Here is a 13527-nt window from a genome sequence, read left to right on the forward strand (position 1 = left end):
CCCTGCAAACAGCTGCTCTGGGCTCCGGCATCAGTTCCATACTGGCAGGTGCATGCGTGCCTTGGAGCGGATGGTGGGGATAGGGCCTGAGTCAGCACAACCCTCCTGCTGTCTGCTCTGAGGTGCACATGCAGTCACTGCCAGCATGGAGCTGATGGTGGGGCTGTGGAGCCTGGCGCAGCCATTTGCAGTCTGCCTGCTGCAGCTGCCCAGAGCCCAGTCATCAGCTCTGTGCCAGCAGCAGGGGAGAGGCTGGGGTTGCGCTGCCTCAGGCCCGTCCCCCACCATCCACTCTGAGGTGTGCGTGCACCTGCTGGTACAGAGCAAATGCCAGAGCCTGGAGCAACTGTTTGCAGCCTCCCGGCTGCAGCCGGCCCAGGCTCTGGGTAGCTGCTGCTAGCCACGGAGCCTGGTCTGCTTGCAGCAGGGCTTGCAGTCGCCCAGCCGCCTGCTGGGAGCAGCCTGGGCTTCGTGGCTGGCAGCAGCTGCCTAGAGCCTGGGTTGACGGTGGCATCCCGAGCAAAATGGTCTCGCGTGTCATGCTCGGCACACGTGACAGGGGTTGCTGACTCCTGCTCTACAAGATGACTTTGGCAGCTATGTGATGTTCTTCTAGTAAACCAGCCATTAGGCCAATGGCCCTTGATTAGTCTTTGGAACGTACAACCCGACACAAATACATACCAAAGTCCCCAGTATTGCACAGCTTTCCTCAACACGACACAGACGGGTTCTCCTTGCCCCTGGCAACAGCTCTTTATGCCAGCTTATTTCTCTAATAACTACATTCACTACCGGCACTTTTTTTACCACTTTCCCCTGTGGGGGATTCTACTGACAACTCCCTTTCCCTGCCTTCAGCAATGTCGCTAGGCTGTCTTTGCTTATAGGCAGCCCATCATTCGTCCTGTCTGATGCTGAGCTCCTTCCCCACTTTCTACTCACGGGAGTACAGAAACAGGGCTGCGAGTAGTGCCCTGAATTCACTTCTCCGGTATTGCAAGCAATCACCTCATATTCATAGACATATTAAGCTCCATCTTTAAACTGTCAGGTTTTGGGGTTTTTTTTATCCCCACCATTTCTATAAGAGGCTGTTCCAGAACCGTACTCCTCTGATGAATAGAAACCTTCTTCTAATTTCCAACCTAAATGTACATCCAATGTACATCCATTTATTCTTGTGCCAACATTGTCCTTCAGCCTAAAAGGTTTTTCCCCTTCCTGGCATTTATCTCCTTAATGTATTTACAGAGCGAATGTCTCATGCAGGGCAAATATTTTTACAAGCTGATGTAGGAGAGTCAATGGCTACAACGCTCCAGAATCCGTCATTCGCAGAAGCTCTGACCCTCTCAGCAGTGCTTTGGAGATAACTTTACATTACCAAGTGACCCGAAGATGTCACTACATGAAGTGCAACCTCCCGAAGTCACATTCAGGTGCAATTTAAAACTATGCAAAAGGCTAAATCCCGTGAGGATGTAGGAGACAGGTCAACCTTAATATAGATGCGCTAGCACTAAGATTACAGCATATTTATACCCATTCCATCGATGTCTGAGGTGATTTAGGTTAGTACGAATTACACATAGAGGAGTTATAAGGTAGTATAAATTATAATAGCCCTTATCCTACTTTAATTGACATGTAACACATCCCTTATTCCATTTTTTAGATCGGGGTCAACAACCTATAGCTCATGTGGTAGATCCAGCCCACTGAACCCTTGGATCTGACCTGCAGAGCTTTGCAAGCATTTGGTGGCGGAGGGCTCTGCCTGTGTTGTGCTGCAGCTTGGCAGAGAGTGGAGGACAAGGAGAAGTGATGGAAATGTCCAGGTCCTAATGCAAGGTAATCTCACACCTGAGCTGATCATTCCCCCTTTCAGAAAACACTGCCAACCCCTGCTTTAGATAAGTCGAGTGGGGAAAAAATATGAAATGGTCTGACTGAATGCCTATCACACATCCATTTATCTTGGAACCAAGAACAGGTTTTTCTGGGGAATTTGGCCTGGCATGTCTCCAGAAAGGGCAGCAAAACAAAACTCCTCAGGACCACCACAAACCTCCTCACCTCCTGCTCACAGTGCCAGATGCACTATTTGTCCTGCCTTCCCTAACATAAACACAGAGCTAACCCAGATATAAAAAGAACACCCCATGGTTCAGGAATACAACTCTATTAGAAGAAAACAGTACAATGTACACAGAATTCTTCCCATTGGGAGAGGGGAACAAACAATGCAGAGACACATCAGTCACACTGCTTAATCCACTCCTGGAAGAGGTTCAGATACTATGAAAACAGTATTACGGACTTCCATCGAAGTCCAGACAACACACAAACTAATCAAATACTTATTAAAAGACAGCTGATGCAAATGACCTTCTTTCTTGTAAGTGGCTGGTCACTGTTACCAATGATAGATACTGATTTTTTTCAGATATTGCATCAAACACCCAATTTTTCAGCCATTCAGTGGAGTTGGTCACATATGAGTTTGTGCATTATTTCTGAATCTGAAACAGAACAAAATCTGCCTAAGGGAATTTGGCATGGTATAATCTTCAAGAGATCAATAGTTCTGTATTTTGGGCACGCTGAACCTGCCAGAGGTCTGAGTTATATCTGCCCATACACGCTACTGCAGCCAAACCCAGATGTTCACAGCCTTTGACAATGTTCTTGACGTATAATAGGAGGTACAATAATCATGAGAGGACAAAAGCACTGAAAAGTACACAAGGAAAGATGCTAACCTCATTCACATGCACAGAATGAGCAGACATAAATGACAGCTCAGACTACAAAAACATGTTCATACTTTTAGAAACTGCAACTTAGCACCTGTATACTGCAGTCTGTCTATAACAAACTGATTACACTGTATACTGTTAACAGGGTCAGACTGAGACTAGTGACTCCAAAGAGATGATAGCAGCATCATTTAGCCTTACTTTAACACACAGCTAGAATAAAAGATCCACACAGTTATTACAATGCTGTTAAACTAAGCTAAACTCACAATACAGCTGTCACTGGTTTGAAACCACTTGGTTTCAGTTTGTCAGAATGCTCTTCTCCCTTGCAAAATACATAATAATTTCATTTAAAATCATCTATTTCCATGAAAGCTTCCCAATGTGAAAAAAGCTGACGCGGTTCCTTCCTGCTTGCTGATGTAGTAAACCTATTGAGTGATTTCTTATCTGCAGCAGCACCAACCACATTTTTTAAACTAGATTTCTGAGCACCTCATTTTCTTCTTGGATCATGCTGTACTCGCAGATACTTGCATTTTATATGCATCACTTTCTAGGAAAGATCAACTTCGGAAAGTAAAAAAAATATTTTTCAACCTGGTTTTAAGCAAAACCATGCCATTTCAATTCACCTGTTTGTGGGATACTGTGGAATGAAAGGATATGAAAGTATGTAATCAGGCTTCCGTATCAGTAATGATATAATGCGGCCTTTTAAAATTCTTAAGGGGAGGGAATCTTGATGGTGGGTGATTCTTTCTCAAGAAGATGCTAAACAGCAGTATCTAGTCTTAGAAAGGCCTCTTTAAAATTGAAAAATAAGACCAAAACCCTGATTAGAGTGGGAATGATACTTTTTCAGTCATTAGTAAAGTCACTGAAAAATTGAGTTCTACAGAGACTAAAACATGTGACTTTATCTCAAATTTGCAAAACAGCTTTGGTTAAAAAGAAAAAAGCCAGGGGATTTTTAAAAGTGTCATAATAGGTTCATTGCAACTTTTCCAACACATATCAATGATAAATGAAGCAAACCAATTATATATCTTACCAAATCATGGTTCTATTTTAATTTGCCAATTATTTTTTAAATATTCTGTGGTACTCTGGTAGCAAAGTCAAGTAGTCTAGTGCCTAGCAGAAGTAGCAACTATAGATAGATAGTTACATCTTGCATTATACCCAACAACATTGCTCACCCTCTACAAATCAATTTCTTTAATTCTTCTACCTGTCAGGTGAAAAAACTTTCGTTCCATGTTGACACTAGGGGTTCCATGCTTGGGTAGCACCTCTCCTAGTGCAATACAGTGCCAATTTTCCCATTGTAAACTCACAAGAATTGATGTTACAGTGATCTGTTCTGATTGACATGAGTGGTCCCATTGACTTCAGAGGAATTGCTCAAGTAAACAAGGGCAAAGGATCGGATTTCAATTCTTGGGTTGAACAGGTGCCATTGCAGGCAACGGCAAAGATCCATTGACTCCAGTGGTGTAGGTTCAGGCGGCCTGTAGAAGTACTAATATGTAGAGGAGGATGAGCAGTGTCTAATTATCACATGACCTACAGTGGCATTCAACTAAATATGGGTTATGCCCAAATTATGTGCTACTAAAGTGCAACTTGTGCGGGTGGAAGTGGAAGTGCAGGTCACTTACTGAGTGGGGGAGGCAACCTAGTGACAAGAGGATGCAGAAAAGGCTGAAGTACTCAATGCCTTTTTCACCTTAGTCTTCACAGGTAAGGTCAACTCCAAGACTATTGCACCTGGCAGTACAGGCTGGGGTGAGTAGCCAACAGTGGTGAAAGAACGGGTTAGGGACTGTTTAGAAAAGCTGAACAATATATAAGTCCATGGGGCAGATGGGCTGCACACATAGGGTGCTGAAGGAATTGGCTGAGATGATTGCAGAGCCACTGCCCATCCTCTTTGAAAATTCATGGCTACCAGGAGAGGTCCCATATGATTGGGAAAAGGGCAAACATAGTACCCATATTTAAGACAGGGAAAAAGGAGGACCCAGGGATCTACAGACCAGTCAGCCTTACCTCAGTCCCTGGGAAAATCATGGAGCAGAGCTTCAAGGAATCCATTTCTAAGCACTTGGAGGAGAAGAAGGTGATAAGGAACAGTGAGCATGGATTCACCAAGGGCAAGTCATGCCTGACCAACCTGATTGCCTTCTATGATGAGATGACTGGTTCTGTGGATGCGGGGAGACCAGTGGATGTGGTGTACCTTGATTTTAGCAAGGCTTTTGACACAGTCCCCCAAAGCATTCTTGCAAGCAAGCTAAAGAAGTATGGGCTGGATGAATGGACTGTAGGGTGGACAGAAAACTGGCTGGAGCATCGGGCTCAGAGGGTAATAATCCATGGCTCCATGTCCAGTCGGCAGCTAGTCTGAAGTGGAGTGCCCCAGGGTTTGGTCCTGGGGCCTGTTTTGTTCAATTGCTTCATCAATGACCTGGAAGATGGCATAGAGTGCACTCTCAGGAAGTTTGCAGATCAGACCAAGCTGGGGGCAGTAGTAGATATCCTGGAGGGTAGGGCTCGGATTCAGAGTGACCTAGACAAATTGGAGGCTTGGGCCACAAGAAATCTCATGAGGTTCAACAAGGATAAGTGCAAAGTCTTGCATTTAGGATGGACCAGTCCCATGCATCAGTACAGACTGGGGGATGACTTACTGGGCAGCAGTTCTACAGGAAAGGACCTGGGGGTTACAGTGGACAATAAGATGAATATAAGCCAACAGTATGTCCTTGTTGCCAAGAAGGCTAACAACATACTGGGCTGCATCGGTAGGATTGTTGCCAGCAGGTCAAGAGAAGTGATTCTTCCTCTCTATTCAGCACTGGTGAGGCTACATCTAGAGTACTGTGTTCAGTTTTGGGCTCCCCCCTACAGAAAGGATGTGGACAAACTGGGGAGAGTCCAATGCAGGGCAACGGAAATGGTTCAGGGGCTGGGGGACCTGACTTCTGAGGAAAGGTTGAGGGAGCTGTGCTTATTTAGTTTAGAAAAGAAGACTGAGAAGGGATTTAATAGCAGCCTTCAACTACCTGCATGGGGGTTCAAAAGAGGATGGAGCTGGACTGTTCTAAGTCATAGCGGGTGACAGAACAAGGAGCAACGGTCTCAAGTTGCAACAAGGGAAGTTTAGGTGGGATATTAGGAAGGATTTTCTCACTAGGAGGGTAGTAAAACACTGGAACAGGTTACCCAGAGAGGTGGTGGACTGTCCATCCTTGGAGGTTTTTAAGACTCAGCTAGACAAAACCTTGTTTGGGATGCTCTAGTTGGGAATGGTCCTACTTTGAGCAAGGGTTGAACTAGATGACCTCCTGAGGTCCCTTCCAACCCTCATTTTCTATGATTCTATGATCCCTAATACCAAATGACCAACAAGAAATCATTTTACATAGTACCCAAATGTCTCTTGTACTGAGAGTTGAAATGAGGGTGATACAGTAAAACTACTAAATTAAGGAAATCCAGAAATACCAAAGTACCTGGCTGCTTCAGAATATCTTTCTAAACATCTAAACACAGCTGCTTGACGAAGATGGTTCCGGAAATAGGCTGGGTTCAAAATAATGCTCCTGTGAAAGACAAAATAGATGGATGGACAGGTTAATCTTAACCTATTACATTATTACATGATCATTAATATCAAACTGAACAGTTTACAGCACAGCCACTTTCTATATACCATTCAATACCTACACTCTATCCCCACAAATGTGATAATAACATTATCACTTTCTCCCTCTTGACAACTAAGATAGATGAACAAACATTATTAAAATGTCTATTAAAGTTTTATCATAAATGCAATTTCATTTATAGCTTTGCCTAGTATTATAGAGACAGCCGTTAAAGTTCCTGTGAGCATATGTTATATTGCATTTAGCTAGCACATAATATCTGCAGAGATACCACATATTATCATAGTACTCCCTTTGTTATCTATATCTCTGGGTCTGATGATTATCTCACAATATTACCTAATGGAACTATGTGCACAAAACTAACAATTGCAAAAGCCATTGGAAAAATTTCCAAAATTAAAGCAAGCTTATGTCCCACTCTAGGCATTCTGTCTTAGTGGGTGTACAATCCTATTGCACAATCCTACTGAGTTCAGTAGCTGCAATGTCTTCTGTCAGGTAGATCTAATTGCAGGATTGAGGTCTATATCATTAAGAAAAGTAATGTACATTACACTATTAAACTAGAGAGGCTGTGTATTCCAAGCAAGGTACATAGAGTACGAACATGTTTCTTTCTATTTCTGATTCTATAATCTCACTTGTGAGATCTTAAATAAGTAACTAACTTGTGTGGATAACAGTTTTGCCACCCATATTATAGAGAAAAAAGTACATCTTTAAAATGCTCAGAGCTTTTTTGATGAAAGGTACCATATAATTGCAAAGTATATTATTATATATAAAAGAATAAAGCTGAAATGAAATGAGAGAAAGCAGAGCAAGAACACCTTTTTAACACTCTCGTACAGAAAAGTTGTTACAATGCTTTTTATTTTACTATATTTCTTCAGGAAAATGATAGCAAGAACTCACTGAGTAACTCTTTTGGACATCAAAGAAAGCCTATTAAAAGAAGACTATAGGGCCTCCCATTTCAGTCCATGAATAAGCACAGAATTACTTCACTTTGTGGCCAAATCAATCAAAATTCAGTGATATTTGTAACTACATTATATGAAGATACATATACTCATATAGATGCTTATTACACACATATATACAGCTTTACATTTTATATACACACATTAACAAACAGACCGGGAGTTTCAAAGGACTTCAACATATTACATGCCTAACCAGGTTTGACTTTCCATGTAAATTCTGCACCTGTTTTTCCTGGTTCCCACTTAAAAACTTGGCTATAAAATTCTTGTTTTATATTAGACAAGAAAGCAGTTCAAAATTATTGTGCGCTTACTGAGTCACGTTTAACGTCTTGGTCCTTGTTCAAAGCCCAGAAATCTGAAAGACGGCTGGAAGTTTTAGGATGACAACTCTGCTCCACTGCCAGAAAGAAACTTGCTGACATTAGAGTAACCTTATCTAAGTTTAAGACAACGTAACCTTGGTGAAGACAAAGTTTTTTGAGGACCAATCCAGGACTGTGAAATAAAATTCCACGGGAACTAAGGACCATCACAAACCTCAACACCTGCTGCTGTCGGTACTGGGCGCACCTCTTTCACTTGCCTTCTCTAACAGAGCAAGCTTGACTATTAAGGCCCTTCTGCCCCCCCCAGAAATAACCCCATACTAAATCAAAACAATACATTCAAACGCATATTCACCCTGGGGAGAGGGGCTCAGACTACTCACTGTACTTACATTGCTTTATGCAATTCTATCATACCATATCAGCTGATGTAAGCGACTTTTTGAAGGGGCTGGTGGATGTTATTAATGATAAACAGACACTGAACTTCGCAGATATTGTTTCATATGACACATTTTACAGCCACTTGACAGAGAGCTTGGAAATTCAAAAGATTGATGTACATCAAAAATTAGTTTAGTCAGAAAGAAATCCCAAGGACTTCAAATATTTTAAGCATTTAATGATCAGTCTGCTCAAGGCATTAACACTTTAACAAACTGGATGATAACTGGTACTACAACAAGAGATTTTAAAGGAGATTATTGCTGTTATAAACTGCAGTCAACAGTTGATAATAGCAATATCGATTTTTTCAAGTTATCGGCTCTACTAGAGCTAAGCAATAGAACTGGAAAAAAAATCAGTAATTTTCTGGTAGTTAGCAACACACTTTCTGCAAGTCTTTAAGCAGAATGTGCTCTGATAGGTTTAGAATAAATACAGAATTTGTGAAGAATCTCAAAGAATTGCATTTCAAGCATTTCTTTTTCCTCCTGACTCCTTTCTAATCTTAAGAAGATCAACTCCTCCTTTTTTATCTGTATACCCTACTCTAAAAAAATCCCATCGCATTCTCAGATACCTACAACAAATATCACATTCACTTGCTATGGACAGAGACCTGAACACAATGGCCTCTGACCATTTGATTGTCCAGCTTAATGTTGTTGCTAAAGGTATATGCTCTTTGAGTCATGCTTGTGTCTTAGATTTACAGTAATATAGCATATTACACTAAAACTTCCTATAGATATTCGGTTACAAGTCAGCTATCTTGGGCAGAATAGCTATCATACATGCCATGGGATGACTCTAAAAATATATAACAGCACACTATCTGCAGATTCAACAACCTACGTTTGGAGTAAAGCAATATAAGGGAGAAGGGTGACACACAGAAAGGTTAAGAAGCTACCTTCTAGGAAATAACCCTAAAATGAGACCCAAAGGGAGGTCCATGTGGCTATGTGGGAATCTGCCAGAGTGTGAGCACTTCTCCAGGGCCCTTCTTTACTTGCAGACAGTACACAAAACGGCCGTACTGAAAGTTAGGAGGTCCCTGCGCACAGATAGGCCCCGAAAGAAAAACTGGAGAGCAGAGATCCAGCAGTGAAAAGCTACCAGTCATGAGAAGAAACAGAGATGTTGCCTTGTGGGGTCAGGCCAATGCTCAGGATCTCAATATTGTGCTGTTAGACAGGAGGGCGTGGTGTACAATTGCGTATGCACACATATCACCAATTCAAGCACATACACACCCTAATGATAATGACATGAAATCATATACAATACACACATGCATGCACATATACACACAGGTTAAACACTGACTCAGGTGATGTGTGTGTGTGTGTGTGTGTGTGTGTCGGTGCCTGTGGTACCTATTCTTGGGGTGCTTGGTAACTAAAGAGCAAGTGGCAGAGATCAGGAGAAAAGGCACTGGAGATAAGGCAATAGCAGTGGCAGAGATCAAGGGAAAAGTCAGTGGGGATGAGACAATAGCAAAGAAATGGGTTTGCAGGCAGAGAGGAGCTCAGGATGGCCGGAGCCAGAGGAGCATGGGACAAGTGTTGGAGGTGGCGGTGAGCCAGAAGCAGGAGAGGGAGAAATAAGACAGAAGTGAGAGGGGAAAGGAGCAGAGATAGAAGCAGGGCTGAACCGTAGTAAAGCAAAACCCAACTCGGGGGTCCAAATAACAGTTTTATTCAATGAGCACTGTTCTGTACAGCTTGGATCCCACACACACTCCCACAAGTGCTCACACACACACAATGGCAGCGGGAGAAAGAGACTCAGTGGACGGGTTGGAGTCCAGGTAGGGAAGAGAAACAGAGTTCAAGTCCTTGACTAAAGAGAGGGTGGGGGCGATAGCTACCTATCCAGGCTGGGAGGGGGCCCTTGATGGCCAGTCAAGGTCTTTCTCCAGCAGGTGTTGTCCAGAGAGGGTGGCTGGCAGGGCCTCTGGGTTGGTAGGCAGCATGATGTGGAGCAGGTCTGGTTCAGGTGAAGATGGCGTCCCAAGGAGTCAGTCTTTACTAGCCCTTTTTATGGGGCAGACTACCTATGATCTCCTATGGGGAGGGTATGTCCAGGCAAGGTCGGCTCTGTTCCAGAGGGCTCCAGATGTTCATACCGAGCATGTGCAACATTGGCACAATGGCAGGTTGCCTTGTCTTTTGTTTCTTGAATGCTGAGGGTGGTTCCAAGGGCTGGGTTGTTGGTCCAGGTATTGGTTTTGATGGTGGGGTGATTTAGTAGGGGGCCCTGCTATCATTGCGTTTCGCTCATCCATTCACTCTTTTGTTTCAGGCATTCAAGGAAAACCAATTTACATGGGAGACGTTACAGAATTGCAACATACTTACACAACAGGGCATGGGGACAAGATGGGAACAAGATGAGAATGGATACTTGATATCACTTTACAAACACAGGCCTAAATCATATAAATCCAATATAAAACAGTAACAATTAATACAAAAATAATAGGAACATAATGTAATACAATATATAATAGTAAAAATCAATACAAACATAACAGAACACTATTTGCAATATATAAAAACGGGGCTTATTACAATAATAGTATATAAGAACTTAGCTTAGCTTACTACTTGTAATCACTTATAAGGGATAGGGCAGAGAGAAAGTCAGAAATGGTTGGGGGAGGGGAGGGAATGCATTTTACAAATAAAAAACAAAAACTGGGGGTTTTGCTACAGAGACAAGGTCATGAAGAGCTTCTTTTGTGGGAACCTGTGGCATAGGTAGCAGTATCATTCTCCACAAGATACAGAGCACCTCTTGAAGTTTTACTTACATATTCCTTTTGGGGTGTCAGACAGAGAAAGAAAAGCTAAACACAAGAAAGCAGCTAATGCTTAATTGGTGCACAAAAAGTTTTAATCTGCAAAGAAAAAGAAAAACACTACGTTGGAAGATTAAAACTTGTGTTCTTGCCAAGCCTTGCCCCCATCTGTCAAATGACTAGGCTAACGTAAACATGAAATAGATTTTCATTTATTTTTCATCTTCAGTGTAATCCAAAGACTGTCCAGTAAGAGCTTTCTGTAAATCATTTGGTCAGTTTTTCTCAACAAAACAGTCTTTAAGTAATACAGTATATCAACCTGGTTTTTGACATTTTCATTTTTTCTTCTTGACATCTTCTCTTAAAAATAATACAGTTTTTGTCCTATTATCTTTTCTCCATGCTCTAAGGAGAGGAAAAAAACCCCAAAGACTAAAAATCACTAGATACCAACTCTCTCCCACCAGAGCTATCAGGACACATGAATCAAAGACGTACACATGAGGCTATAGTTTTCTTTCATCCGTTCTTTTCAAACTTACTACATAACTTCAGGAAAACAGATACAGCAAGAAACCCAACCTGCTACGTAACGGTTGATCTCTGTAAACAACACCCATGACTCCTTTTCTTTGAGGATGCACATCAACTCTTCCCAAGTACAATGGGGATTTAGCTCTATAAATCTGATTAACATTAGAGCAATTTCTTGGCTACCTCCCAATATCATATCATGTGCATTTATCCTCTGTAGACTGAGAAAAAAATCCTCAGGCAAATATATTTTACTGGTTTTAGCAAATGTGCTTATTTCTCTCTCTATCAGCAAGGTATAGTAAGAATAAAAGCTGGCTCCTACCTAGAAGAGAACATAGTTAGGTTCTTAAGTACATGGCAAAAGCATTGTGTTGTTTCTGTTGGATGTGCAGGTTTTATCCCGGTTGACAACAGTAATGTCTGTATCTGCATATAATACAGCCCCGTCTTATTGCACAAATATGCAATTTAATAGTTTTGCTGTTGTTATTCAATTGATAGGGGGTATTTCCTGGGAATTATATGGGTTAAGAGAAGTGAACACAGGTTTATTCAGGCAGATAGGTAATATTGTCTATATAAGTAAATGTGTTGGCAGGCATTGGGTGTGGCATTGTTACTAGCAGCGGGGTACAGCACTGATATAAAATTATGCAAATAATTTTGCAAATATGTCTGGTAACATCACACTGTCTAAATCAGATCCTCAGTTGCTGCAAACTGACATGGAGATGATACAAATCCAGAAAGCTGAGACTCTAGCCCCAGTCAACACACAGACATTACTGGCTATTAAACAATTTAATTTTTAAATTGAAGATGCTGTTGTCCTTTGTACCCTACATATCTTAGGTATCTTATTAATCTATCTATATCTGTATCTCTATATCTATATATCAGGTATCTTATTAATAAGTCCACTATTATCCACACCAGTCTTAGTGCTTTTTGAAACCATCATAATCTGTTCCATAATCCTGAAGGATAGATCCTCACCAGCTATAAACCAGCACGACTCTACTAAAATCAGTAGAACTATGCTGCTTTACACTGATTGAGCATCTCACCTCATCCTAATTTCTTGTCATTTGAGTTTTTAGCAAAATTGTGATCCTTGAAGTTTTTGATGGGGGAGACTGTATGCCCATTCATTTCCTTGTAGCTATCTTAATATTCTGAGCAAGTTTTCTTTTTGGTGCTGCTTTGAAGATATGGAGAAATTGTCTCCCAGAACACAAAAGTATGTTTTTCTTTTCTATCAAGATTTGTGTCATAGGCTTTGGTAAGCTGTCATGTACAGCAGGCTAAAAACCTCCAGTTTCTTAGAGCATTGGATCTCAATCTTTTTGGATTCAAGGTGCCTCTCACTAGTCTCAAGGCATCTCTCACTGGACTTGTGGTACCCCTCACTGGACCCGAGGCATCCCTCCATACCTTTTGTGATTTGAGCAGTGCCCAATTTAAAAAACGAATTTATTAGGGTTACCCTGTTTTCAGTTCCAAAAAAGAGGACGCCAGTGGTGTGGGGGGAGGGGGAGATATGACTGTGGGGGGGCAGTGATATGGCAGTGCCCTGCCCCTGCCCATTCTGTTGCCCCTTGCTCCCAAGCCTCAGCTCCCCCCAACCCTGCTGCTGCCCCTTACTCCCAACCCACAGACCTCAGCCCCGCCAGTGCCCCTCACTCCTAAACCATAGCATCCTGCTCCCCCGGGTCATGCTGGTTCCCCTCACTCCCAACCCTCATCCTGACCGGGCCAAGTGCGGTGACTCAGAGCAAATCCAGCCCTGGCGCAGACTGGAAGGAAGAGGAGGGGAGGCTTGTGACACCCTCCGCCCTGGGCTGGGGCTTGTGACCCCCTTTGCACTGGTAGGCCTGGCCACGGCCACCTCCCCTTCTTTCCCCCTCCCCTGCCCCTCCTCCCCTGGCCGCTCCACCCCTGTTGCCAGCCACAGGCCTCAACCCCCCCCTTCCCCTG

The 13527-nt window shown here is 42.6% G+C and overlaps 1 protein-coding gene across 1 annotated transcript in view; it reads right to left on the reverse strand.

The window, feature by feature from the left end:
- Positions 1 to 13527, reverse strand: part of SPATA16 (spermatogenesis associated 16) — a 151660-nt gene that overhangs the window by 89572 nt on the left and 48561 nt on the right. Inside the window, exon 3 of the mRNA XM_019503040.1 lies at positions 6287 to 6376. Coding sequence (XP_019358585.1) covers positions 6287 to 6376 — 90 coding nt within the window. The remainder of the gene's footprint in view (positions 1 to 6286; positions 6377 to 13527) is intronic.

This window comes from Gavialis gangeticus, unplaced genomic scaffold (genome assembly GCF_001723915.1).
Source record: "Gavialis gangeticus isolate Ggan-Ray unplaced genomic scaffold, GavGan_comp1, whole genome shotgun sequence".
NCBI classification, from domain to species: domain Eukaryota; kingdom Metazoa; phylum Chordata; order Crocodylia; family Gavialidae; genus Gavialis; species Gavialis gangeticus.